The 27,954-nt window shown below is 37.4% G+C and overlaps 1 protein-coding gene across 1 annotated transcript in view; it reads right to left on the reverse strand.

Annotated features, from left to right (window-relative positions):
* Nucleotides 1-27,661, reverse strand: part of THSD7A (thrombospondin type 1 domain containing 7A) — a 216,368-nt gene extending 188,707 nt beyond the window's left edge. Inside the window, exon 1 of the mRNA XM_075492899.1 lies at nucleotides 27,443-27,661. Within this exon, the coding sequence (XP_075349014.1) occupies nucleotides 27,443-27,602 (160 nt within the window). The 5' untranslated portion in view covers nucleotides 27,603-27,661. The remainder of the gene's footprint in view (nucleotides 1-27,442) is intronic.
* Between the last annotated feature and the right edge of the window lie 293 nt (nucleotides 27,662-27,954).

A 27,954-nucleotide genomic window follows, 5' to 3' on the forward strand; every position in this document is an offset into this window, starting at 1 on the left:
GTTTACAGTCACTGAATATCACTGAATTCTACCTTAAAATCAGAAAGGAAGATATAACTTGCACAAACAACCCAAGCGTCTAACAAAGCAGATCACTTGCCACTACAGTCATTGGTACCTTCACCACCAGCGGCACCCTAAGTAGAGTTTAGATTTTGGGAAGGTGGGGTGGAAGGGCATGTCATGCCATTGCTGCCAGAAGTCTCGTAGCAGTTACTTGGCATGTCTCAATAAATCCTATGATTTCTGTAAGCAGGTACTAGAGCTGGGGGCAACAACTACACCACGGAGGAAGTTTTTCTCCCAGAGAAGCAGCAATTTACTGGTCACGCCAAAGCATGCAATATGCCCTGACAGGGCTCTCCCACTCTGCTCACAGATTGCTGAGTGCCCACTATAACTATTTAAAAACTTGGCTAATGCCTTGTACCAGCAGCTTCTTAACACAGCCTGCAAATCTGGCAGTGTTACACAGACGATTATATAATGGCTCGGGGAGGGAGGGAGAGGGATGCTCTGGCCGACACAGCCAGCACAGGCACCACAGCCATCGGCAGAATTTCTTTTGAGTGATTTCTTAACCAAAACAGCACCGATGAACCAGAGTCCACGGTGCCATGCTCACTCAGCAGCCAGCACCGCTCATCAGCATGGGCACAGGGCAAGGACAGCGAGACTCCTCTCTGAAGTGCTGGTTTGCAGCATCACAGCTTGGGGATCAGGGAAGGACCCAAAACACTGCGTAAAATTTTGAACCAGGCCATACACTAAGAAGAAATATGAAAAAGTATTAGATACAAACTGTGAATTTAGGATAAGTCCTTTATTGCAGCTGTAGGATGGAATTGATAGACAGTGTAGAAGAACTGATAGACAATGTAGAAGTGTGGTCAGTACATGCAAGAGCCATTTACCCGATTCCCCTCAGTGGGGACAGTAATTTGTGGTTGCCTCCTTGGATACTCACATTTACACGTTTTTTAAGAACATTTTAGTCTCCGAAGCTTCCACTTTTGTTTCAGATTTAAAATGTGCATTTGATTATTTAATGTAATTAAGTCCAAAACTAGTGAAAGGGATGACAACAGAGTCAGCTTCCTAGAAAAGCATGGTACAAGCAGTACGGGCTTTGGGGAAGGAAAGAGAAATGTCAAGGAAATAAGAGTGGAAACACAGGGCATGGCAAACCCATTTGATTGTTCCGTTCAGGGACTTCTCTCTCTTAGCACATTCTCATGAAAATTGAAGTGGGCCCAAATACCGGTTTGAGATCCGACATGCAAACACATAGCCCACTATGGAGTTGTGCTTTTATTTTTGGCTAAGAATTCACTTAATATATATTCCAAGTTCTTTGACCTCAGATATTTAAAACTCTGACATGACAAAAAATTTTAAACTTACTAAATACCGTTACTTGAGGAGCAGCATAAGGGCATAAGGAGCAGCATAAGGGCATAAGGAGCAGCATAAGCAGCACAAGTTTAAAACAACATTATGGCAACATTCGCAAGAGATATTTAGAGATAAGAAGATCTGTCTATTATTGCTATACTATGCACTCAATTTTAAAGCATATTCTATTTCCCCTCGTACCACTCATTATTGGAGTAATCCATTACCAAACTCCTGGCCAAGCCTGCCTACAAGAAAATAAAAGTCGTCCAGCAATTCCTGAGATTTGATTTTTTTACAAGGGCTGGATGCAAACTGATATGTTAGGAGCTCTATGGCTCTATCCCATATCACTAATATCCAGACATTTCTCATTTACTATGTTATTTCAGTCATACAACGAGCAATAAGATGAATGTGAGGAGGATAACTAAGAAGGTACAATTACTAAAAATAATTCCACGAACCCTTTGACACAGGGCACAAAACTCTGCCCTTTAAGAGACCTTGGCTTGATTCCTGGCACTAACGGGAAAAAAATCCCAACACATAACAAAGGAGTGATACACATTTGCCATTCAACACTAAGCTGCTGGCTAACAGAATAATGAAGCTTTACAGAGTGGAAAGAAGCGCTAGCACCACAGGACCTTGAGAGTGAAAACTGGAGTACACCTTCAGCGCTGTGATAAGGGGGACAAAGAAAAGCTAGAGGTAACAAAAGCAAGGTCAAGAAGCAGGGCAGCGCAAGCCTGTATCAGAGAGCAGATCATGCCAACTCTAAAAGAATGTGACCTTATAAGCATAAGATCTTAGAACTAGAAGATGAAGTCTCCTGAACAACACGTTCGTATATTCCAGACCAGTTAATGAAAAGGTATATACAGCAACTGAGGAAATACAGTACGAAATAAAACCATTCTGATTTAGATGCTGTTAACATTACCCTAGATGTTGTTAATAATGCCACAAGACTGCGACAAATTAGTGATAAATAGGGAAGAAAAAAATCCCTAGAGTGTTAGGATTATATACTGGAACTAAAAAAAACATAAGAAAATACAAAATTTAAGAGATTTAGATATCTGGGTAAAATAATAGTGCACGAACATCTGAAGATATCTTTGTTTCTTTCTCCTTTTTTTTAAACCCATAAACATGGTTTTGGAGCAAAACCTGAGAATACAGGACTGTCATTGGAACATTTGGCTTCAACTTATAAAAGCAAATCAAAGAGCACCAGAACAATCATTATTTTTCCATTATTTTTAATGTGAGTTTTTAAGCCTTATAAAAAATACTGCTTATGAATGCAAACTGGAAACCCAAAATACATCAGAGACCACTGGCTGATGCAGAAGAAAGGACAAAGAAAAGTTCTTTCTGAAGAACTTTTATTTATAAGAAAGAAAAAATGCATAGGAAATTGAACAGGTAACAGCATAGTTTTCTGTTTAAACACCATCATATGTTGGTTCATCATCTATGATGTTTAACTCATTATAAAACACCCTCAAATGTTTGTGGATCCATGGTTAATTTATACAGGGCTTATGTTTTCTGAAAAGATGTTCTACTGTATCTTTTTACAAACTATTAATATGCCAAAAATAGTTTGAAGTCGCCACATTGCTCTGTTACTAATAGATCAAAAAGAAACCTTTATTGACACTCACGTGGAAAACAGTACCACTTGATTTGTCTCATTCACCTATTTTTTAAGAAAATGATAAAAAGCAAACTAAAAGAAGTCTGAATTGTATGTAATTCTATAGAAAGCACTAGAGGGATAAAACAAAATATACAGAAGTATTATTATTCTAAAGTGAGTAGTATTAAATGTACTAAAAATTCTCTGTTTTCAAACCAAAACAGTGATGTTGCACTGATATACAGACTTTAGGGTGTCTCAGCTGGGAGCAGCAAGACAAGAAATTTGGAAGTGGCAACATCTTTAAAATTTCTGGTCTACTGTAATAAATAGAAGAAAAGCAGATTCCTTTCATAGGAAGCATATTTTCATAAATACTTCCATATTATTATTTTAAACATTGGAAAAATACTGCTTTATTTTTAAATAAATAGGTAGTAAAAAAAATTAAAAAGTAAAAAAAATTTAAAAGTTAGTCAAAGTAAAAAAAGTAAAAGTAAAAAAATCAAAGTAAAGTAAAAGTTAAAAAAAAAGTAAAAACGTCAAAGGAAAAAAAAATTAAATTAGTGTATTTTCAACAGGGAAGTATTTCCTTGAATTACCTACTTTCAGCTACCATATGCTTTTGCTTTCCACAAAACTACTATCAACAATATTTTCTAGGATGTAACTTGGCTCACTATTTCTTTCCCTACAGGAAAGGGAACCGTATCTTTATGTTTCAGGTTAGTACAGAAGATGCCCAACTGTTCTCCTGTGAGTACACGTGTAACGTTCAGAAAGAAAACAACCTTGATGGAAACGACATATTATGTGTGACAGTGGTTCTGCTTTGGAGCTGAGCTAAGATAATCTTCTCGCACAGCTCTGAGGGACCTGTTGGCAGGAGTAGTTCTCCCCAGATGGAGCAATACTACAGCTGTCCTCTACAAAACAGAAAAGCTCTTGATCCACTTCCTAAGATATCAACTGTCCCCAGTCTCATTTTCCTTCTGTCCTTTAACTCTTAGGTGCACTGCATAAACAGACATTTAAAAGACAGATCAGTAGGATTGTTTCTCAATCTTGTTAAACTTTCTTCGCAAAACACGCTTCATCATTCAAGATGTCCTGTACAGATTCGGAACATAGAGGTATATGCATCGGTAATATAATAGATTATTTCCATTTGAATTAAGTATGAACAAAAACCTGTGAGCAAATTCAGACAGATTAGTTAATTTAAGAGCTATTTCTAGCATTTTAACTGTTAACTACTATCTCCTGTGATGGGATCCTTATTAGTGCAATATTTTGAAATAAAAAAATCCCAATTCACACATCTCCTATGGTGACGATTCATTATGCAAGCTGCTGTCTCATGCTTGAACATTATTATTGACAACAGGCAATATTCCACAGTGTCAGCAAAAACTTTTTAAAAAAAAAAAGAGCTACTGCTAATGTTCAGTGTATAGTTTTATCAGTGACAGAGGAGCAATTCTACGTCACCAGCTTTGTGGTGCTGCTGACTCTGGCCCTGCACCCTCCAGGCCCAAGCAATCACAGTATTTATGACCAGATTGGTCTCTGACCCAGATACAGTACTGATTCTTGAAGCTTTCATTTGGCAGGAGTAATTCTGACCTACTGTGCTAATAATTTTGCTGATGGGAACTAATTAACAACCAGACAGTCTACACACTCTCTTTAACCTAGCTGTTAACAAGCTCATAATGAAACTTCAATCAAGTCACACTGTGCACTGGGTAAACAAACACATACACACACACACACACACTTGTGTATACACACTGGAATGATGACTGTAGTCCTATGTAATGAGTGAATGTAAAAATAAAACATGCTAAAACACAGACTAGCGTCCTGTGTTTATGTATGTCTCATGATTGACCAAGATAAGGACAAGAAATTGAAGTGGCTATATTTCTACCTCCAGGGTGTTTCATACAGGTCAATTCAGGACAATCCAAAGGAGACTCGAATCTCACTACTATGTGTATAGCCTTTCTCTGCAATAGTGCATCAATGCTATGAGAAATGCAGAATGAACTTTACCTAATTAAGTACAAAAAATATTAATAAATGCTTATTAGATTACCTCAATGATTTGAAGTAATTCAACATCCCTAGTTACTGTTCAAACAGACTAACTTCTAAAGGAACTAGCCAGTTAACTTGGGTGCCTAGAGTGAAGAGTTGTGAATACTCTCATGTTAGGACAGACTGGGTCTCTTATACAACAATGTTTGCATCCATTTAAATATTAGTGTCACTGTGCTAACCCACCAGAATTCATAACAGCCATGGTTAGGACTTAGAACAGAGCTACATTTAAAATAAATAAATAATTTTTTTTAAAGTTAAAAAAAAAAATCTCCATTTGTGTCAGATTGAAATTAAAAAAAAAGGGGGGGGGGGGGGAGGAAGTACCATATGTGGTTAAAAAAACCCAACATTCTATACAATATTCTCAGTACATAGTAAATTCCTGTGCACTCTGTATGCACACATCGCAAGTAATACACCAACGCGATCAGGTCAACAGTGAAAGCTGGAGAGAACAAAATCACAGTTAATCATCTCCTGCTAAAACACTTCAAGATTCAGAATAATCAAACAGAAAATAATCTTCATGGATTAAATCAATACATGTTGAAGAAAAGCATGCAGATTGATTGCTCTTCATTTCTCTTTGATAGTTTTGTGCTTCAGCGTAGAAGCATTAGTTAACGCCACTTGAATGCAGTAAGTTCTGCAACAGCAGAAACTTTTAGGAAAATAGCCTGTATAAATTAATCTAAATATCACAATTTAACTGACCAATATCTACCAATTTTCCCTAAAGATAAGCATTTGTCTCGGGTTCTAAGAAATATTAATTACATGTATACTAAAGGTCCCACACAACTTTATGATAAAACTGAATAATTACATGTCTTTGGTGAAAATTGAAGACAAGCCTAAAACTTTTATTTTGTTCTGTCTAGCATTTACAGACTGACAGTCTGGGTGACACTCTTTAAACAGTCTTCTACACCACTGCTTTGCCTCCACCAGGCTCACAGATACCGGAGCTAGACACTGGGTTACATCATGTACTTTTACCTCTGAAAAAAGAGCACTAGGTTTAAACAATCTTAAATCAGGCTCTTTGACCTTTTCTGATTACTAGTGCCCACTCAACCTTTTTAAGATGAATGGTGGATATCTTTGTCCGAGACAGTTTATTCAGCAATCACAGTATTTCCTATAAGTTAGATAAATTGAGCGGTCACTTAACAGAGAGAAAGACCAACATCAATTGCAGCAAAGGTCACTCAGTTCAGTTATCATGTACTCTATTAAATTGTCATCAGAACTGAACAGCAATTTCATCAATAACCCATCCAACTAGAATGACTATGAATGTTAGAAACCGTCCACCCACCCTATGGTGGTCGCAGAGCAGTCAGGGAGCTCACATGTCCCTGTAAGGCAGCAATAGCAAAGGCCACTGCATAAAGACCTGAGGGGAACAAAGGTTCTCATCCACCAGTTTGCAGGAAAAGGAGGCGGAACAGAAAGACGCTAATAAACTGATGTTATACAGTATAGTCTTTTCCACAGTACTATAAACACTGTCCTATACGCTACAACTTAACAGTACAAACTCTTTCCTTGAACCCTGGACTTGAACCTTTGCATCCCATGATTTTGGATGCTCTTACGGTCATTCTGGGAATACCCTGCTCTTCCCAGCACTCCAAAGTCACTGGCCAGTTCTGCTGACTCTGCTTTCACAACTAGCAAGATGCAATAGAAGAAATATTTACTGGAAACTTTAAATAAATAAATACGAATACTATCCAACCTCTGATACAGAAAATAATTTCATGATTGTTTTGATCCAATTGCTACCAAACTCTTAAGTGTTAAGAAAAGCCTTTTAGCTTTTATCATAAACAAGTGTTTATATTGTTGAAAAAAAACATTAGTTCATTATTTTAATGAAATTAAAATAGTTCAGTAACTCTAAAAATCACCATAAATGTGAAGAGTTCAAGCATGAAGTGTTTATGCAGTGTAGTCATTTATATTACAAGGAAACATGATACATGTAAACTGACTCTATAGAGAATTATTTATAATTTTTTTTAAAGAAATACAATTAATTACTTCTATACAGGCAACTTTGCAAAATAAAAGCAAGGTCTACGCATTACAGAAAAGCCACACCATTCTGTGCTTTTATTTTGCAATTAAAGTTTCAAACCACTAACTGAAATTACACTTACTTTTAAACAATATCCATACTTAGATCCCTTTCATATTTTCAAATAAATCATAATCTAGTTTTCAGACAATCCACGCTGAAAACAAATATGAACGTGAATGCCTGAGCACTCACAGACGAAATCTATACTGTCTACTCAGGAATCTGCAAAGTAACAGCTGGTGTTTACATCCAATCAAGAAAAACAAGCAATACCATATGGCACATTTTTTTAATGCAGTTCAAAACACTGAATATCCAAAATACCGTACTTAGGGGGAAGAAAAAGGGAGTTGAAATCCAACCATTACTAATAATTAGTCCACTCCATCACCACTAATTAGTCTACTTTGCTCTAAATTATTTAGCTTTATTCCTAGCATGACCTCTCACCTATGATATAAAGGTCTAACTATACCATTTGATAGCCATATTTAAGCAAACCAAAATGCTTTACCATCAATAAATCCTTGCTTAGGGAAGGTTGCCCAAAATAACAGAAAGAAAGGCTTATGTAAACTCTGTATTTTACGTTTAAGATGATTTTTAGAATCACTTAATTACTTTTTTTTCCATTCTATAAAACAATGGTATTTCTAAACACCAGGAATGAGTCAAGAGAGTATCATGTAAAGTTATGTTTCCAAGCAGGGACAGCCAGCCATCATTCTCCTCTGGGAAACAAACAGCAGCAGAAGTTTTGAAGAAAAATGGATTACTTCAGGACATACAAAAACTGACAACATAACTGACCCTTTTTCCCTTCCAATTTACACTCAAAATCTCTGCTGATGAAATTAAGGCTTATACTTGAAAGCATCATGGTATTAAAAAGGAAACACTCAGAAAAATACAGGTTTGATCAGCAAAATGCTAGTTTTTCTCTGTTACCTAGAAACTTTGTTTCTAACAAAGCACAAAATGCAAACTTTTAAAAAACTGGCAGGAAGGAAGGTTACTCTACACTTTAAGAGAAGCAGCTAGCTCTGGTTGACAGAGATATGTATTTATAGAGATCATTATTTTATCTCTATATTCTGAGCTGCAGTTATAACAACCTGTCACCGAATCCACTGAATTAATGGCAGAGTACTCTTACTCTGACACGAAGAGAACATATTGTATGAAAACAACATGCTGATAAAGCAGTATTAATAGTACTGTGGGTTTCACTTATAACCAATCATTGTATTGACAGCTTTAACATATATACTTCTAAAAAAAAAAAAGGGGGGGGGGGGGGGGGGGGCAGCCAAAACCCAACAAATCTCTTTTGCAGTTAAGAACTTAGCACATATAAATTATTCTTTTAAATATAATTTTGTGACATTGTCAACATTTTTCAAGAATGTATTTTTAGATAGTTTCTTTCAAATTATCATAAAAACAGTTAACTACAAGCAATAAAAATACTGCACATTAAGTAACTAAGTTGAAAAGCCACATGAAAGAATCTCCATATTTAATACTTTTAAAGCAAAGTAAAGATCTGTGTTTCCTTATTTGTTCTCAGGTGCTCACCTTTTCTTACGTAAGGTTAATTAGAAATTAGTTGAGCTTCCCTTGAAAATTGTAAAAGGGCTTTCGTAACAAGTGGAATAAAATTGCCTTTTTCATAAATGAGGACTTCTAAATGACATTAAAACTGAAGCACAACAATCCAAAATGACACTGGTGCTAGCTGTATTTCACAGCAACATTTACTGCTCCAAAGAGCGCTCTATATAGCAACCTCACTGACCGGGGTGAATCCATCTGTCCCACTATTAGTCCATAGCTTAGAATGAAACAGATGAACTCCAAACCTTCAGTTTGAGTTTACTGATTAAAGATCAAGTCTAAAGCCATCTGCTAAATTACAATAATCTGTCAGGATGTCAGAAATCCTGATACTGAGAAACAGACAGCAAAGATCTTTCAGTGATGAAAACTACATTAAGTAATTCTATAGCATCACTGTAATGATACAGGCATTTCCAAGAGGCTACTTATACTTAATCACCACAAAGTATTTAAGAATATTCTAACACAGAGAAGCACCAGGCCATGCTGGTGAAATGTGTTCTTACAAGCACAATAAAATAGACTGCAATAATTTGCAAACTAAGAAACTCTTGATTGCACTGGCCCAAGAAGAAATACTGCATTCCAAAAGCCTTACCCAATTCCTTGTTTGTAAACAAACTACAAAAACGTCTTGTTAGCTACTGTGAATAGATGGATGGCACTGAAACTGCAGGCAGTCTTAGAGCAGAAAGGATGGTCATACATTCATTTCATATTTTGCTCAACCCTCTATCCCTGCAGTAGAAAGATTGTTTAGCTTCCCATATTGTACTGAAAAGCTACATAACGGTACTAAACTGCAAAAATAAAGCCATCTTAAAACTTAACAAAGACTAACCAAAATTATCAAAAAATAATCACTTGCTTACTAATTCATCAAAAGGCATTGCACATGCATGACCTTTAAAATTAAAATGGGTATTGCTTTTATGCTGCTAGGAACAATTTCTGTATCTTTACCAGCACTGAAGACTGATGCACTATTATCAAGGCAGATAAAAGCAGAAGCTTGGAATCATACTGCATTGCCTCTCCCACAAGCAGCTACCACGAAGGAAATTTCAGTTTGAAAGCTTTTCCATTAAGTAGGTTTTAAAACAATATATTCTCATTTTGAAACTTTTCTTGAGACCAGTTATTTTTAAACACACATGACATTCTCTGCTTTGAAAATGGAATAGCAATGAAAAGCTTGTTTAAATACAAAATCATTGCCAACACCCAGGCCAAGGGTACTCATCTACCAGATTTCAAAATGACAGGTATTATACTTGAAAAGTGTGCTGGGTTTGGCTGGGATACAGTTAATTTTCTTCATAGTAGCTAGTATGGGGCTATGTTTTGGATTTGTGCTGAAAACAGTGTTGATAACACACTGATGTTTTAGTTGTTGCTAATGTGTGCACTAGCCAAGGACTTTTCAGCTTCCCATGCTCTGCCAGGCGCACGGGAAGTTGGGAGGCGGCACAGCCAGGACAGTTGATCCAAACTGACCAAAGGGCTATTCCATACCACATGGCGTCATGCTCAGTATATAAAGCTGGGGAAGAAGAAGGAAGGGGGGGACGTTCGGAGGGATGGCATTTGTCTTCCCAAGTAACCATTGCGCATGATGGAGCCCTGCTTTCCTGGAGATGGCTGAACACCTGCCTGCCCATGGGAAGGAGTGAATGAATTCCTCGCTTTGCTTTGCTTGTGTGCACGGCTTTTGCTTTACCTAGTAAACTGTCTTTACCTCAACCCACGAGTTTTCTCACTTTCCCTCTTCTGATTCTCTCCCCCATCCCACCGGGAGGGAGTGAGGGAGCAGCTGCGTGGGGCTTAGTTGCTGGCTGGGGTTAAACCACAACAAAAAGTTTAACTCTCAGAAATTTCTTTGCTATCACAAGGAGTAAATTCCTTTTTGCTTGTACTGCATTGAAATTTAGAATTATTTTTTCCACATAACCAAAGGACCTCAGAGGTGGCAAGAACCATGTCAGTAAGTAGCATTTTTTATTACTTCAATTCCATAGAAGACAATGGTCATGGTAGATGCAAAAAGGAGACAGAAATGGGTTGGGCACATAAACCAGAACAACTCCTAAATAAGATCTTGAACTATCAACTCCAAATGTATAGTAACTATAGGAACTAACAAAAATCTACATTAAAACTTCCCCAACTGTCACCCAAAAAATACATCCTTCATTACAACTGAAAAATTAAAGGATGCCAAAACAACCTATGTTAATCCAAAACTCATGTATCCATATGTTTACCAAGTCTGCTTGTTAAAACCACATTGGCATTATGCTCAGAATCAATTCTAACAGGAGCCCATATTTCTGAAGGATAAAGGGAGTAACCTTTTCTAAAAATTCTTCCAAAACAAGAGGAAATGAAGTGCCACCTAGCTCAATTTTCATCTTCTGCTTCCCATTCCTTTTAATTCAAGGGATTAGATGTTATTCCTTAACTAAAGCATAAAGGCTAATCTACCTAATAGCTAAGAACCTCCTGAAAAGGAAATAAGATCAAGACACACATATTATACTTTTTTTTTTTTTTTTTTAAAGTAGGTTTTTAACATGGCTAGTTAAACACAAGACAATCAGCACTGGGCATTTTGTTTGAATGTATATTGTATCAATGAAGGCAACTAAGACAAATTCCTTTAAATAAAATTGAAGATAAAATGAAAGTTCACGAGCTTCTGGAAAGCTGCTTTACAGGCCGCTCTCACAGTTACGTGTAATTCCAGTGACACAGGAAGGAATAAAAGTTTAAGGATGCTTCCAAGATGGGAAAATTACTGTGATCCCATTCTGTGATCTATATTAAAGTTTAACTGATATACCAAAGGAAATCTCAGTGTACTGTGCCGCACGAAGCTTAATATATTTAAGAAGAAAGTGATACTACAAAATACATATTAAAGAAGAAAGATGAATTTTTAGCATAAAATATAAATTAAAATGACAAAAAGAAACATCTAGGAACTTCTCAGGGAGACTATTTCCCCCATTTTATCCAATAAACATGAAGCTGCGTTTATATATTTTTAATCTCAATCCTTCATTTTTTAGTTAAAATAAAAAATACTAGTTAAATATCTTATCTGTAAACACCTAAGAATTATGTTGAGGCAAAATACTGCTGGCTTTTCTACCTCATGATTCTTACATTCCAGAATTGACGTTGAGCACTTGAAGTGTTACTGTCTTGGTTTCGGCTGGGATAGAGTTATTTTTCTTCCTAGTAGCAGGTATAGTGCTGTGCTTTGGATTTAGGATGAGAATAATGTTGATAACACACTGATGTTTTAGTTGTTGCTGAGCAGTGCTTACACTGGTCAAGGACTTTTCAGCTTCTCATACTGCCCTGCCAGTGAGGAGGCTGGAGGTGTACAAGAAGCTGGGAGAGGACACAGCCAGGACAACTGACTTAAACTAGCCAAAGGGATATTCTGTACCATACGACACCATGCTGAACAAAAAAACATGGGGGGGAGTTAGCTGGGGGAGGGTGCAGCCACTGCTCAGGAACTGGCTGGGCATCAGTCAGTGGGTGGTGAGCAATTGCGTTGTGCATCACTTGTTTTGTATATTCTTTTATCATCATTATTATTATTATTTCCCCTTCCTTTTCTGTCCTATTAAATTGTCTTTTTTATCTCAACCCACGAGTTTTATCTTTTTCCCAATTCTCTCCCCCATTACACTGGAGGGGGAGTGAGCAAATGGCTGTGTGGTGTTTAAGGTCACAGGAGCTAAATGCATATAAGGTTGGACCCAGAAATTTTATTTTCTCAATGGAAAAAAATCCCACAAAAATACACTGTTATTACAATCCGTATAGTGAGAGAATACATTTGCACTAAACATCCTGCTAGAAAGATTTGGATTTGCCTCTCTCTTGACCGTGATAAAAAGGGAAAACTCACAGAACTATTAAATGGAATTAGGAAAAAGGCAAAAATTCTTATTAAGAGATTGTGTAGATGTGTCTCATATTTTGCTTATTAAGCTTACACAGAAAGTTTCTCACCTTCTTATGAAGTGAAGAAAAAGGTGTGATCTTTTAATGTCACATATTTGATGGTATCATGAGCACTATATGTGACCAGGTGGCTCGTAGCCTGGGAAGTAGAGCACAGCAAACCACTGACGGCTTTATCAATTTCCTAATCTAGCATTCCAGGTCATCTTCAAGGCCGCAGGCTCTAAAGAAACAGCAGCAAATGTCTTCTGAAGCACCAAATGTCTCTATGGAGTGCAGCTGAATATTAAAATCGAGTTTTGCATCACCATCATGGTGTGACTAATATTCAGGGTTTGTAACTTACAGATCTAGAACATCATTAACAAAAAGCACCAAAATGGTTCAGGCTTTGTCTTCTAATTTCAATTCATCTTTGATAAAAATTCTTAGATGTTGACAGCATGAGATAAATAAGACTGTCTTTGTGTGTGTCTCATTTTTCTCTTTGGAAGTGCATTAATACAACATCACAAAAAGGAGAGCCACTGTTTCTTGTTGCAGATAGGAGCCTATGGCACTAAGAGCACATGTTTCTTCTCCAGAATACTGAGCAGTAATTGAACAGGCTGCTAATACAGACCCAGGTCATGGAGACAAACATCTCATACAGCATCCATTAGCCCACTGAGGCAGAAAAGGGGTAGGATATGGAAGAGCTAATACAAGTCATGTGAGAAACTGGGATGGGGCCATAAAAACTATCATTTCTACAAAAAAAAAAACCCAACCACAAAAAGAAAAAAATCATAGATGATAGATTGGAAAACTCATGAAAACCTGTCTATACAAAAACATACTGCATTTTAAAGAACTAGTCTGAATGCTTCATTTCTCATCTATCTGCACTGCATCTAGAATTCAAAATATTTAAGAAAACAGTGCACATCGTATCAAACTGATACCATATCACTCTGTGGCAACTTAGTTATCAGAAGAAAAGGCCCTCCACTCAAATAATGTGGTTTTGTGGCTTTTCTGTTTGTGTGTGTGTCTGTCATTTTGGGGTGGTTTTTTTGTTTTTGTTTTGTTGTTTTCTTAAAATAGATTCCGCATGAAAAATCCCAACTTTCATGTGCTTCATAACTTTGTTAAATAAGTTATTAACAGCCAACTCGGTAACTGGAAAGTGTATGTATTTGGGCAATGATCACATCTCAGAAGAAGTAATTCTCAACCTGAAGTTAGAAGATAAAAGTCACATTAAACCAACTACAGTAACCATTATGTAAATGGCAGATACTGTGCTGCTTGGTGCAACACTAATGGGTTGATTTATCAAGAAAGATTAGAGTTCAGTAAGCGCAGTTCAGCTAAGTGAGAGCCAAGGGGCATGACACCTGACAAATACTCTTCTTGAGTAATCTAGTCATGAAGGGAAAAAGGGTTACAGAAAAAGGCAAACTAGCTATAAAATGATGCGACACAGACACTAGTGTAGTCTTTCAATTACAGTGATAGAAACCCTACTGCTTAAGATATTTACAATAAACGTAAAGCAGAGCTTGGGGAAGACATGGCAGATTAGGAAGAAAGAAGAAAGGATGGGCAATTATTCAGCCTCATTAAATTTTTCATCAGAAGCAGCAAACTATCATAGTTTGAGCATTTCCTTTTTTCATTACAGTGCTTTTTAATATTGGGATCCAACCAATTATGTTCAAACTAATTCCCAGAATACTGTGAGAATGTAGCTACTTTCAGAAGTTTTTCCACATTAACGAACTGCATTATTTTTTCATTAGAAGCTGCAGTGTGTCTGAGACATACAAAGTGGGGAACAAAAAACCACCCTGAACAGAACACATTCTCCAAAAAGCCCTTGGCTTCCTTAATGAGTTTCTATCTTCAGGGAGCCTGCTTCATCTTTACTTTAAAAATTTCAAAACCAAAAGCAACACTACTACTTCAAATGGACTTCTTGTTTATAACCAAGTGCAGCAAATTAGATGAAGTCTCTGCCTGTTAGCTCCAGTCACAGGTGAAGTTATATAACACAAAAGAAATTTTTTTTTTTTTTTTTTTAATTGCCATGCTATCTTTGATGTTCCACACTTCAATTTTTATGTTTGGTTGGTTTTTTTTCCCCAGATGTGCTATTCATTAATCTGTTTTCCCTGTCTAGGTTAAACTACTTTGATAACATTCTGAAGATTTAGTAAGCCTTAGCCAATGATAACTTGTTTCTTTTTAAATACTTTCAATTAAAAAAAAAGTTAACAAAAAGGCAATATATTACCTGATTCATTATACAGAAAGCAGGGCATCTTTGTTTTATGGCTTTTTAATATATTTTGTCTTTCCTTTCCAAAATAAATCTCTCTGGTAACACTTACATAAGAGGTGATGAAGGTCTTAAACTGAAAAGAAATTGAAAAATTAGTTGCATTAGCAACTAATATAGGCATCACAAGACTGAAAATTCATTTTTTGCTCTTCCTTTTAATATTTTATCTTTAATTAAAGTTGCACCTTTTCTTAATCTCAAGTTCTTCTTAAATCCATATTTTGTTAATGAATGCCTGCCTCTAGGAGTGGTACTCATCACTCTCAGGGGATTATATACAGTCTGGATTCCATTCATAGCATAATAATAATACATTTTCTGGATAACTATGTTTTACTTGCTGAGAAAACAATATATTTAGAAAGCTATGGGCATATATTGAAAATTGTCTTTAATTTACTAAAACAGCAAGGTTATTAGTTCAGAAGATGTATGTACAACCTTTGTGAAAGATACATAAGTGACTTTAGAAGCAAATTATCTACTATCATCTTTCTTACAATGGCTTACACCCAAACTAGCATCTATATATGAACAGTAACAATACATAATTTACTCTGAGACACAGGTTCACCGTTTCATCTGTTTCTAGTCCAATATGAAAGATTTCTCATTGATATGACCACATCTATTTTCTATTTCTTAAATGGGAGTTACGAATACATTATGTAAGCAATAGATTTTGTCATTTTGAGAGACTTTTTTCTGGTTACATGGCAGTAATTTTTATTTCACTGAATTGTTACTTCATTTCTAATCAGCAATGTCCCTTTATATGTGAGGCTGCAAAAAAACATACCTATTTTGGAAAAAACTACTTCTGCATCCAAAAGGTAAAATCTTTACTACCTAATTTTAGCTTTTGGACCCTGATCCTTAAAGATTACTTTTGGGTTAAGAGAGAAACTAAGCAGTATACTGTTCAGGATAAACTTTGAAGCACTGTAACCTAGCAAATTCAGTATTTTCAAGGGAAGGCATTTACTACCTAACATCCTCAGAGCAATAAAATGAACTTGCAGAGTTAGGATAAGACAAAAATCTCAAAACCCAAGTTGTCTTATATCCGTATTACAAAATCATAAATTTAGAGTTACTTCCATCACATATAATAGGTAGTACGTCTGACAGAATAGCTTAAAATCTGTACTATGACAAAATAAGCAAGACTCAATTATAATTAGTACATATACCCATCATCTTGATTTATTGCATAAAGCTTTTAAAGCATATTAAACACAGAGTGGAAAAATGAAATATTTATTGCTAGTAAATATGTAGATCACCTATACAAATCTGTCATGGTACGCACTTTGCAGAGTTTCAGATAACTCACTTTTGTGCGGCACAGCCCATCGACTGTCCTGCGGCTCCCTACAAAGACATGGAAGTACGTATAGAAAATAACCTGAATTTCCTAGCTTTATGGTTCAGGTACCCAAACTATTCCCAAGGTGTTGACATTCATATATCAAGTTGAAATATGGAGACCCACAAGTCATTCATCCACGTCAAGTCAAAGACTACAAATCTTCCTTGCACGCTCAGTCGCTTTATCACTCTCCCTCCTCTTCCTTTCATTATCTTCTGCATGGCACCAAGCATGTCTTACAGGAACGAGTTGGTCTTTCCAATGCTGCTGTCTAAAAAGCAATGCTGACTGTGGATTTCATTTAGGGTTACCAAAAAAAAGTGGTTTCAATGACAGCCTTCAAAGTATGCCTCTTAAAAATAGCAAGCTAAGCAGCAGCAGAGAAGATGGAATTTCTTAAAATAAATTAGTGGTATATAAAAAAAAATACACTTCTGTTATTAGAAGTGACCGCAAATTCAAGCTGTGCTACTGTTTTAGTCAGACACTGAAGACCTAAGTAACCTACTGTTATATGTTTTTTAAGGTAGTGCCATTGGATCCACACAGCATTGTTCAGTAATGTTTTCAGACCACCACATACATACCACACATGCAAGCATGCACACACAGGTGTATGTATTGTTGATGTCGTACAAAAACAGCTTCCAGGCAGATTCATTAGAAAACTCATGTCAGTTAAAAAATTTCCATATCTGTTCATCAAGCAATCGCTGCCTTCTCTCAGCCCCCTGAGTTTTCCAATCTCACAATTTATTTTAAATATTTGTATTCAACAGAAAATAGCTGCTGGTTGCTTGCCCCATGCTTTTCATGTTTGTATTCTCCACTCATGTTAACTTCTTTCTTCCTATTTCCCGAATGTCCTAATCTCTTCCATTACATCCATTTTTACTTGCATATGACAAGTACTACAAGTGTGCTAAAGCGTTGGTTTCTTGGGAACTGTATGATAACTATATCAAAAATCACGAGTACCAAAGTTTCTTCTGTTTTGTTTTTGCACAGAGCGCTACAGAAAACTATACTCACACATAAACATCACTTTACATGACAGGAAAGAGATTCCCAGCGTCACCACTGCAAACCACTTGCAGAGCTGAGACTGGATTCAGGATCCAGCCTCTTTACTATAACAGCCTTTTTTTTTTTTTTTTAAATAAGGTTTGATGTTCCCTGTTGCAAGATGTAGCAGTCTTACTGTTACTGTAATGGCTTTTACCCTCTTCCTCCACCTCTTCCCCTAATCAGGGCATTATTTTGACCAAAAATCACAAGCAAATCAAGTAAAGCAGAATAAAACGGGACAAAAGTCATCACAATGTACACTTGATTCAACCACTCAGTAGAAAACTGCAAAACAAGCAAAACTCTACATAACACAAGTGATCTTTCAGGATATCAAGCACATTCATATCAAATTCAGAACAAGAGTTTTGCTACATGCAAATAGAAGAAGGGATGACTGCCAAATATGTGAACGCGGAAATGCTAAGTAACATTTAAAAACATTCCTCTTACTACTGGAGACATTTTCTCCCAACAACGCATTTTGGAACTATTACACAGACAATCCTGCTTCCAAGGTTTTTCGAAACACTGTTTCCCTATAAAAATAATTTTCTCCTCTACTATCCTCTAGTACGGCATCTTGATATCAGCTATTCGAACTGGTTTTGGCACTTGAAATTATTTGAATGTTATTTTAGAATGTTAATAATGTATCTTTGTAAACAGCATCTTTAACAAGTCTTAATTATGTCATTTTGTATAAAGCTGTGGTACATAGGAACACCAGCAACCGAAGAGAATTCAATCGTGCTAGGCACTGTACAAACACAAGTCATTATAAAACAATCTCTCTCTGTTCTATTCTTTATTTCTCTAATGGCTTAGTGGTAAAACAGCTATTCCCCAGCACACATAGGGAGAGTTATATTATTGTTCACTAATATAAACATTTCATTTTGCATAATACAGGAGGTAGAAAGTAATAACGTATCTCATTAAGAAATTTCTCATTGGATTAGCAGATGTCATCAATCTTTAAAATGTTTAAGTATGTCTCATTACATCAGAAACCACTTCCAATTAATATCCTCAAACTCACTTCATGCTATATAAACAGTCTACAAAAAACAGTTACTTATTATCTCTCTCCCTCTCTCTCAAAATACCTATGGAAAACTCTTACCGGTATTTGGATATTTGAAAGCTTGCTGTGTTTCCAGCAACACCATTCACTAGGGATCACCCAAGAACCCTCCACTTGGGCCACTCAGGGCTGCATCTAATGCCACTCCTTCCCTGATTCCATGCAAATACTCCAGATTTTTCTTCTCTATTCCACAGACATAAAACCACCAAAACAATCTTGGCAATGTTCACTAAATACAGAAAGTTAATTCAAAAACACAGCTACTGTGGTCTACACTTCCAGCAATGTCAGGCGCACCAAAATGCACAGTGCTAATTAATGCTGAGAATGTGCTGATTGCTACAATAAATGTCGGTTGGATTTTGTGCGAAATCCCAGGCACTGACATGTTTAACACTGTACAGCATTCATATGGAAGTGGTAAATAATGAGATTTCTAGGGGAGATTAATTTGTGCTAGTGGTAGCAAAACTGCTTACATTAACTTTTGTTTGACTGAGATTTAATATCCAATACAGTTATTTTAATTGTGATCATTTAGAAAAACTTTTACCAAATAAAATGATTTTTTAGGGTTTCTAGACATGTTTCTCTCATCTAATTCTTCCATTATTTTAGTAACTCCATATATTTTTACTGCCTTACTAGAGAGAAATAGACATAAAAAGAAAGAAGAAATCCATAAATAAAATCCCAACTCAATGCTGCTGTTGTCCCCAACTGTAGGCTCTGCCAGCCCATTGCCTCCTCTGAGGCTCCACACCAAAGAACCAGATCTTCAACTTCCATCAGTCTGAATTTAAATAGATCTTTACCCACCAAAGGAACCCACCACTTTTTTTCAGCTTCGCTAGACTAAGAGGAGATTTTTGACTGGACATACATCCAGAAAAGGGTCTCCCAGCCCCGTTACATGAAGAGGCCTTGTTTGCGGACAGAAAACAGATCACAGAGGAATACAAGAAAATAAAAAAGAGACATATATAATGAAGAAAGTTGTGAATGCAGGAAAGGACCATCAATAAACAGAATAAATATATGTAGTGTCCTAAAGCTCAGAAATTACTTTCTTGGCTACAGAATGTAGTTTAACATGAAATTTAATTTATACCATGGCAAATATTACCTCAAAATATCGATTACTACTTGTCTTTGAGAATACTAGCCTTTACTGGCCCAGAGGAGAGCCACAAAAATGATCCGAGGGCTGGAGCACCTCTCCTACAAGGACAGGCTGAGAGAGTTGGGGTTGTTCAGCCTGGAGAAGAGAAGGCTGCGGGGAGACCTTATAGCAGCCTTCCAGTACTTAAAGGGGGCCTATAGGAAAGACAGGGACAGACTTTTAGCAAGGCCTGTTGTGACAGGACAAGGAGCAATGGTTTTAAACTCAGGGAGGGCAGATTTAGACCGGATTTAAGAAAGAAATTTTTTTACAATGAGGGTGGTGAGGCACTGGAACAGGTTGCCCAGAGAGGCAGTGGAGGCCCCATCCCTGGAAACATTCAAGGTCAGGTTGGATGGGGCTCTGAGCAACCTGATCTGGTTGAAGAAGTCCAGCCCCTGGGGGTTGGACTAGATGACCTGTAAAGGTCCCTTCCAATCCAAAGCATTCTGTGATTCTATGATTTATATTTTGGGAATTGGGCTTTCTATTAAACCTGGAGTTACTGTGTTAAAAAACACGCTTCTGACACCTGAACAACTGAGTGGATCAACAAGATAAAAAAAAAAAGACATCAACATCAAGTGGAGCTGGGAACTGTAAAGTTAAACCCTAGTCTATAAGATATTAATAAACTGAATTAATCCAACACTGGAACAGCCGGCCTACAGAACAAAACAATCCATAGCTTTTGAGGTATTCTCTTATTCCCGCGTCCCCATAAACTGCGGGATTCAGCTGATCCAGTTAGCATAAGCACTCTAGGGCACTTGCTAAAAACAATCCAGACATTCTCAGCTATCAGTACAATATGATCAACTACCATTTTCCACTTCTCTGACAGCTTCAAAATGCTATCCTACAAGTGAAGTCAACCATTAGCCCAGAGTATATTACTTGTTTATCTTAACTAGAGGCTTAAAGTATCAGCCACACTTTTTTCTATTTTCCTATCTCAGATATGGCAAAATAACTACATAAGAAAAAATTTTTCTCCAAATTTTTCTGTTCAGCAGCACAAAATTTTTCTCCAAACATTTAAATATTTACTCTGATTTTGTTAAATAAGGACAGATTACTAAAAAATATTTACAAATAGTTTCCTTAAAGCAACCACTTTCTGCATCTCTGCTAAATGTCTTGTTGCCAAACTGCACTAAAACCCTTTTGCATTAAATCAAAGGGTTTTGCATACTTGCCTTGTACAATTTTTGTTGAATAAAAAAATCTGAAAGGATAAATGAGGGCGAAGAGCAAGGGTGATGAACATGCCTAATGAAAATTAATATTTCCTTATTCAAGTCATAGATACACAAGCCCCATTTGACTACATAAAAGTCAGATTTAACTGGGAGACAGCCAGTAAACAGTGTGGTTGCTTAGATGCACATTACAGAATGCAATATAAGTGATAAATTCTAACTCTAATTAATATGAATTTCTGCAGGGCGTATGTAACCAACACTTAACCATGTTCAGTCCTGGAGGATCATTTATGTTTTAAATCAGTAAGGTAACAGTAAAGCATCTTTAGCACATTTTGCTTGAATAGTTTTTCTTCTTTGAAAAGCTGATGAAATTCAGCTTTTACTAATGTTCCTTTTATCTTACTCTGTAACTGAATACCTGAGAATCAAAAAGATGAATCCTGACAGTTTTACACTAACATTTTAAAAATCCTGACCTCTCTCTCTCTTCCTCCTCAAGGATGTGTAGGTACCAGCTCAAGTTCACCACGCCATAACTAGAGCTCTATTTTCCCTTGAAGAAGTCCTCATTGCCCTCTTTCATCATATGTGAATTCCCTTCCTGATAGTCAGGCCTCAAGTTACAACATCTTTTCTCATTTAGCATTTGCCCTAGGTCTTCACATCTAATCTGCCTCTTCAGATCATTTCTTCATAATCTCTTTAAAATCGGGAGTTTTCTATTTACTGACATAGGCTTATCTGCCTCCAGTCCCAAGTTGCGATTACTGCAAAAATTCTTTACTTGGGGGGGGGGGGGGGGGGGGACATGACACCAAATGGGGAATTTTCTGCGATATGATGGAACAGCTTCAACAAACAAGCTGACACAACCCTTGAAAGGCAAGTGCTTTAATCAGAGGGCTGGTTAGGTAATTTTTCTCTCTCCCTCTTCCCTTGTGATCATTCCTGTCAGTGTGTATTTGGGCACATTTTGAAATGCCTGCTGGTCCTAGGAAGGCCTCCTGCCCTCCTCAGGCATTAGTAAGAGACAGGAACATTCAGTCCTGTGAAAATAAGGACAGTCCTAGGCATATATATAAGGAAAATAAAATAAGGACATTTTATTCAGTGATTTTATGTTTGTTAGCCACCAAAGGCGTTAGAAGAGGAATTTCAGACAAAGTGTTGGAAACTCTCCTCTCTCCAATTCCACTTGTGGCACCAAACTCTTTTTAAAATAGATTTGGGCCTTGGAATGTGTGAAAATTGTAAAACCTGACAAGGATGAGATGGTACAGAGGTTGTGTTTGTTCTACTCCGTCGGTAAGTGGGAAACCAAGAGGTTAAAAATCGCGGAGGGGGGGGGGGGGGGGGGTTGAGACCCTAGTCCATATCAAGCAGTGAAGAAGCACGATTTGGTTACAAGATCCCACAGTAACACCTTGAAACAGCAAAAAACATTTGTTCATAGGCTCTTCAGACGAAATAGGAGTCCCTTGCCCAGTCCTCTTCCCAAGACAATGGAACACGGGAAAATCACAAAAGCTCAGGAAGAGGCTAGGGAGAGCTCTGGGGCTGCGGAGCTTGCCACACCCCGCGGGTCCCACTGGAAACCGCTTGGCACGCTGATTTCACTCAGGGCCTCCACTACCCGAGAGTACATGGGCTCTTCTGTATGTTTCCTACGCCCGTATTATCGCCTTTCCTCTGATTCTCCACTGCCTCAAACGTTGAGCAAGGTATTATCTAAGGACCAATTCTCACGTACTGAGACACAACATAAGCATAACAATACAGATACTTAAGTGTTCTCTTCAGGAAACAAAGACTTTTTCTCTTTAATTTTAAAAAGGCGCTGTTGCCTACAGAAAGTCTATTTCAAGCTCTACCTTTGTTAAAAAGAAGGGGAAAACATTCAACTGCCAATTGTTATACAGTAGACCAAGTCTTGGTAGCACGCAATTGCAGAGAGCTCAAATAATTCAGCTGAGCTATACTGATCTACACTATCTCAGATCTAATCAATAGTCTTTAAAACAGATAATGATGGTAAAGGCACTGCCTCCCGGATTTTTTCTTATGACTTTTTTTTTGTTCCAGAGATATCAATCCAATGCTGCATCTTCCACTTCAAGAGTGTAACATGCATTACTTCAACCTGTCAGAAGAAGCAATTTTACAGTGTGATCGAACCTTGCTGATTTTGTGCAGCTCTTCCGTAATCATATTAGTAACTGTAGGCAGGAATTGCATCCAACACTGACAGCACATCACAGATCACCGTGTTGGTTGATTTAATGAAAACAAATGAAGCACAGAGTAGAAAGAAGTAAAGGAGAGTTCTGATGTGGCAAGAAATACCTACGCCTGGTCAGTTGTGTATAGAAATGGTATACGTATGGCCTGCATCATGAAATGACAGACCAAGAAAAATATGCATCCTCTTGTTTTGGAAGAGTGGTAATCGTATGGCAGTTTTTATTTAGGAATCAGCAGTCCTCACATTGTTCACTGCAAAACTTACATCAAAATCTTAGCCTATGGTGGGCAGTATAAACACAATTATAAGCTGTTCTTGAATATGAAAATTTCACTTTAAAAATAAAAGAAAGTGGGCAATAACATTTAACAAAAGTTAACACAAGCAGTTTTTTACTGAATTGAGGCACTTTTTTTTGTGCATATAAAGAAACAATTCAATAAGGCTTTTTAATAGTTAAGGTAGAATATGAATGAAATTTAAAACATTTGAGGAACTCGCAGAAGTTCAATGCAGCAGTGTAGAACCTGAGCCAAACAACTCTTTATTGCAAATGAAATCAGCAGACTCAGAGAAGGGCAATTACTGATGAACAAAACAAGTAATTCAAAAATTATTTCAACTTCAAAAGTCCAATGCTCCGCAGTATCTGTCCGCCTCATACCAGTGGAATCACCACCCCTTAAAACCACAACTGCTGTTCTATGAGTTGCCAAAAACTGTTGTTCTCTACCTCAAATCATCAAGCAGACAGACACCATGACTCAACTCTTGGAATCTAGCTGTTTCATCACTGTGCTGTGAAGAGCCAGGTATTCTGCACAGATGGAGACTTTGCTTTAGTTTATGTTGAAGAAACAAGATGGCTTTCCCAGTGACCACACAAAATGAACCAGCTGTGGTTTTGTATCTGGAAAAAAAAAAATGCATACACCAGGTCTGCATGGTATGGAATGAGAGTGTTTGGTGAGAAACCTAGTTTAAAGACTAGTAACTATGATCAACTGTGTTCATCTAAATGCCCTTCAAAACACTGAAGGTCCATTAAACACACCATAATAGCAGCAGAAATATGCAACAGCAAATACCCGTTCTCACAAGACATCAAAAAAAATTACAAAAGCCAAAACTGCAAAGCAGTTTCAGTTGGAGAAGTAGAAATGACTTAGTGATGGCATCCATATCACAGGATGGTGGAGATTAGAAGGGACCTCTGGAGGTCATTTAGTTCAATCTCCCTGCCCAAAGCAGGTTGTTCACAACATTGTCCATGCTGAATCAAAGATAATTAAAACCCAAAATGGTTAACCTGAGTGTTACAAACACCTCCGATTTCTACGGTAGTAGACAGAAGGATGGTAATAGACAGGAAAAATCATGATCCCTGAGAGGTTTTCATAGGCTGGAAGTAAACAGTTGAAATTTGAATTAGAAGAGTGTCCCCGTCCGTCCCCCGTCCGTCCCCCCCCCCAAACAACAAAAAAACCAAAACCCCATAAAACAGAATACCAACCCGTTAAAAAAAAAAAAAAAAATCCACGAAACTGTACCAGATATCACAATTGTTATTTTATAGGAGAAAAAATGCCTCAACTCAAACCTCATAACCCCTGCAGGCATCCTTAAAAAACACAATGCAGTAAACCAGTATAGAAGACATGGAGTAGCATACACCAAGACATTATTTTAAAAAAATCTTTAGAAATAAAACCCAGACACATGCAAGTCATGAACAGCACTTAGTCTGGCATCAGCTTTTGTAAATTCAATACAAAACCAGCATGTTTCTCAAAAAATGGACATAACAGGTCCCAAAAGGCATATAATCAAGCTGATTACCTAGACACACAGTCTTAGTCACACATTCCCCTGACCCGTTTCCTTCACAGGAGGAAAAGCAAAATACCATCTGAGTTGGATGAGCTCACTACCTTCAGTTTTATTATTCCCTCTGATACTTTAGCTGAACTTTATACACCCCATAGTAGATAACCCTTCAGATTACTGACCAGCGATTCTCACAGTTCACTTTCTAGAACCTCCCACAAAGAGGAGGGGGAAAACAGCAAAACTCAATAAACAGCTAAGAAAAAGCGTGCGAAGATTTAATTGGAAGCCAAATAAAGATACACTACCTTATTCACTGCATCTTGCTATTCATTGTTTGAAAAGAGCCACTCTGACTTGTTTTTCATCATGTTATCATCAAATCGCTGATGTTACTATATTAAAAACCATACAGTGAACATGCTTATCCTATTCCTTATTGCAGGCAAAACAGAGGAGAGAGGTCACAGAAAAAGAGCTGAAAGGAAGAACCAGCTCTTCATCAGTAACTAGATCATACCTGTTCTATACAAAAGTTTAGGAGAGGTCTTTGCCAGGAAGGGAGAAAAGGGGGAGAAAACAAAAGCCAACCCAGTTTCCTTCTTGCTGGTTTAACTGGCATGACTTCAGAGCACGTGTACTATATGCAAAGTAAGCAGAGTTAAGTCCATAGCAAACTGACAGTGCGTGTTCCCAAGTATTAGTTAATGGCAGTTATTATTAGCAACCTATGTTACTATTTTAACATTTTTAAATACAATCCATAAAACAGTTAAATGGAGGCATAATAAAATGCTGAAGAGTTTATTCTACTGATGCCTAGCAACTTAGGCTAAATGTAAAATGCTTTATGAAAATGCTATATTATTACTGTGCTTTTGCATAAACCTGTACATGTATTTTATCTCTTTTTCAGTGTGTGCTGAACATTTACAAATCTGTAATGGAACTGAAAACTGTGTTTTGAATTTGTCAATGGTTCAAAAGAGAAAAAAAAGGGTCACTGTCATTGTGTGGCCCATCTTTCAGTCGGAAGTGAAAGTTGCAAAGGATTTTCCCTTCTTCAGATTTCTCTTTCTAGTGTTATCGGAAAGCTTGTCTTCTTGTTTAAATGAATTTCCTTTTAATCTCCTCCCTGAGCTGCTGGATAGATGGAGCCTCTTAAAAAATTCAGGATATCACTGTAATTGTAAATTGATCTGCTTCTGTGGCAGAAGGCTGGAGCCCTCCATCCAGGAAAGAGACTGTCTTCTCAAAGTTGTTTTTCAGACAAATGATTAATTTGCACTCTCTCTTACTACTATATTATCCTTTAATGGAAAAGCAGTTTTTAAACAAAACTACTACTTTTTGGATTGTTTTATTCCTGGTAATGTATAGGGAATAAAGCAACTGCCAAAGCCAATGTGAAATATCTACTGGCTTGAAATTTTTAGATTTCCTAAAGGAGACTTTGACTTTACTTACATAGGAACTAAAATTGTATTAGACAACTAAAATGCACATATTAATCACAGCTGAAGTTCTGAATTAATGCAGTAGATGAATAGACAAAGGAAAATTCCCCACTGATTTTTAATGCCAAGTTAAGGTTGGAACACTGTTATGACTATGCAATCTTTAAAACAGACACGTAACTCATTAGTATCAAAGTAGAGGAAATTATCTGTCTAGTGTGGTGCTGCATCCACATAGCCTATTTGCCTTTGGCTCTTTGGTTATGAGATCTGGCATCACTTGGATTATTTCACCTAATCCATCATTAGCTTTCACGTGTCCTATATACTGTGCAACAAACTTAAATTTAACAAACCCAACTCCCCATCAATTACCACGCTGAATATATGACATGTCAGCACAGAGCACAAAGATTAGACATGCTAAATTACGTCTTTCTTTGTGAAAAGTCAATATTTTTAGAGCACTGTTAACGTTGCTGACTCCAATTGTAACAAATGTTCCTTCCCATTGTGGACAGGCACTAATGTTCTGACCTTTGCTACTTACATACAACACAGAGCTACTAAGCAAAAATGAAAAACCTCAGAAGACACAGAAAATACATGAGAGATCCCAGTAAGAGTGCCACAGAGCCACAAACGTGGGTTTTACCATATTTGTTTGGCTGGTGGAATCCTGGAAGGTGACCTATTTTTTTTTCCCCTATAATCCTGCAAGTAAACATTAGTAATTTAGATTTAACTTTCTCTCTCCACACACACAAAGCACACAAAAAGGTTATTACTTACAACAAAATATAAATACGCTGCTGTTGTGCTAACACAGCATCCTTACTTACCGGTCTTCCACAAATACACCGACGAAGTTTGAAATTCACTTTGTGCACGAGCGTCCCAGATGCCCAGCAGCAGAAGCACAAGAGCTCCCACGCACCGGGCTGGCACGGTGGAAACCCCTGGACCACGGCAGAAAGCAGCGCTCCCCTCACTCAACCCCATGCCTCCAGCAGCCTGCTGCCGCCTCCAAAACCCGCAGCACGACCACGAAACCTTCTTCAAATAATATTCCCCTCTTCAGAATTTCTTCACGGGGAGAAGGGGACTGGAAACCTCCCTCCTGCTATTGTGCATGGCAGTTGAAAAGGAAAAACTGTTTAACACCAGGGAACAATAGAGTCCTCGCTCGCTCTTGCTGCTGCAGCGGCGGTGGCGGCTGCTGCTGCTGCTGCTAGTATGGTTGCTGCTCCACACTCTTCCATTCAGCGGCTAGTAGCAGTTTTCCATCAGCTAAAAGCGAGACAGCTGTCCGCAGGGGGCTCCAGCTGACTGAGCAGGTTATCTTGCTCTGGGA

Source organism: Mycteria americana, chromosome 2 (genome assembly GCF_035582795.1).
Source record: "Mycteria americana isolate JAX WOST 10 ecotype Jacksonville Zoo and Gardens chromosome 2, USCA_MyAme_1.0, whole genome shotgun sequence".
NCBI lineage: Eukaryota > Metazoa > Chordata > Aves > Ciconiiformes > Ciconiidae > Mycteria > Mycteria americana.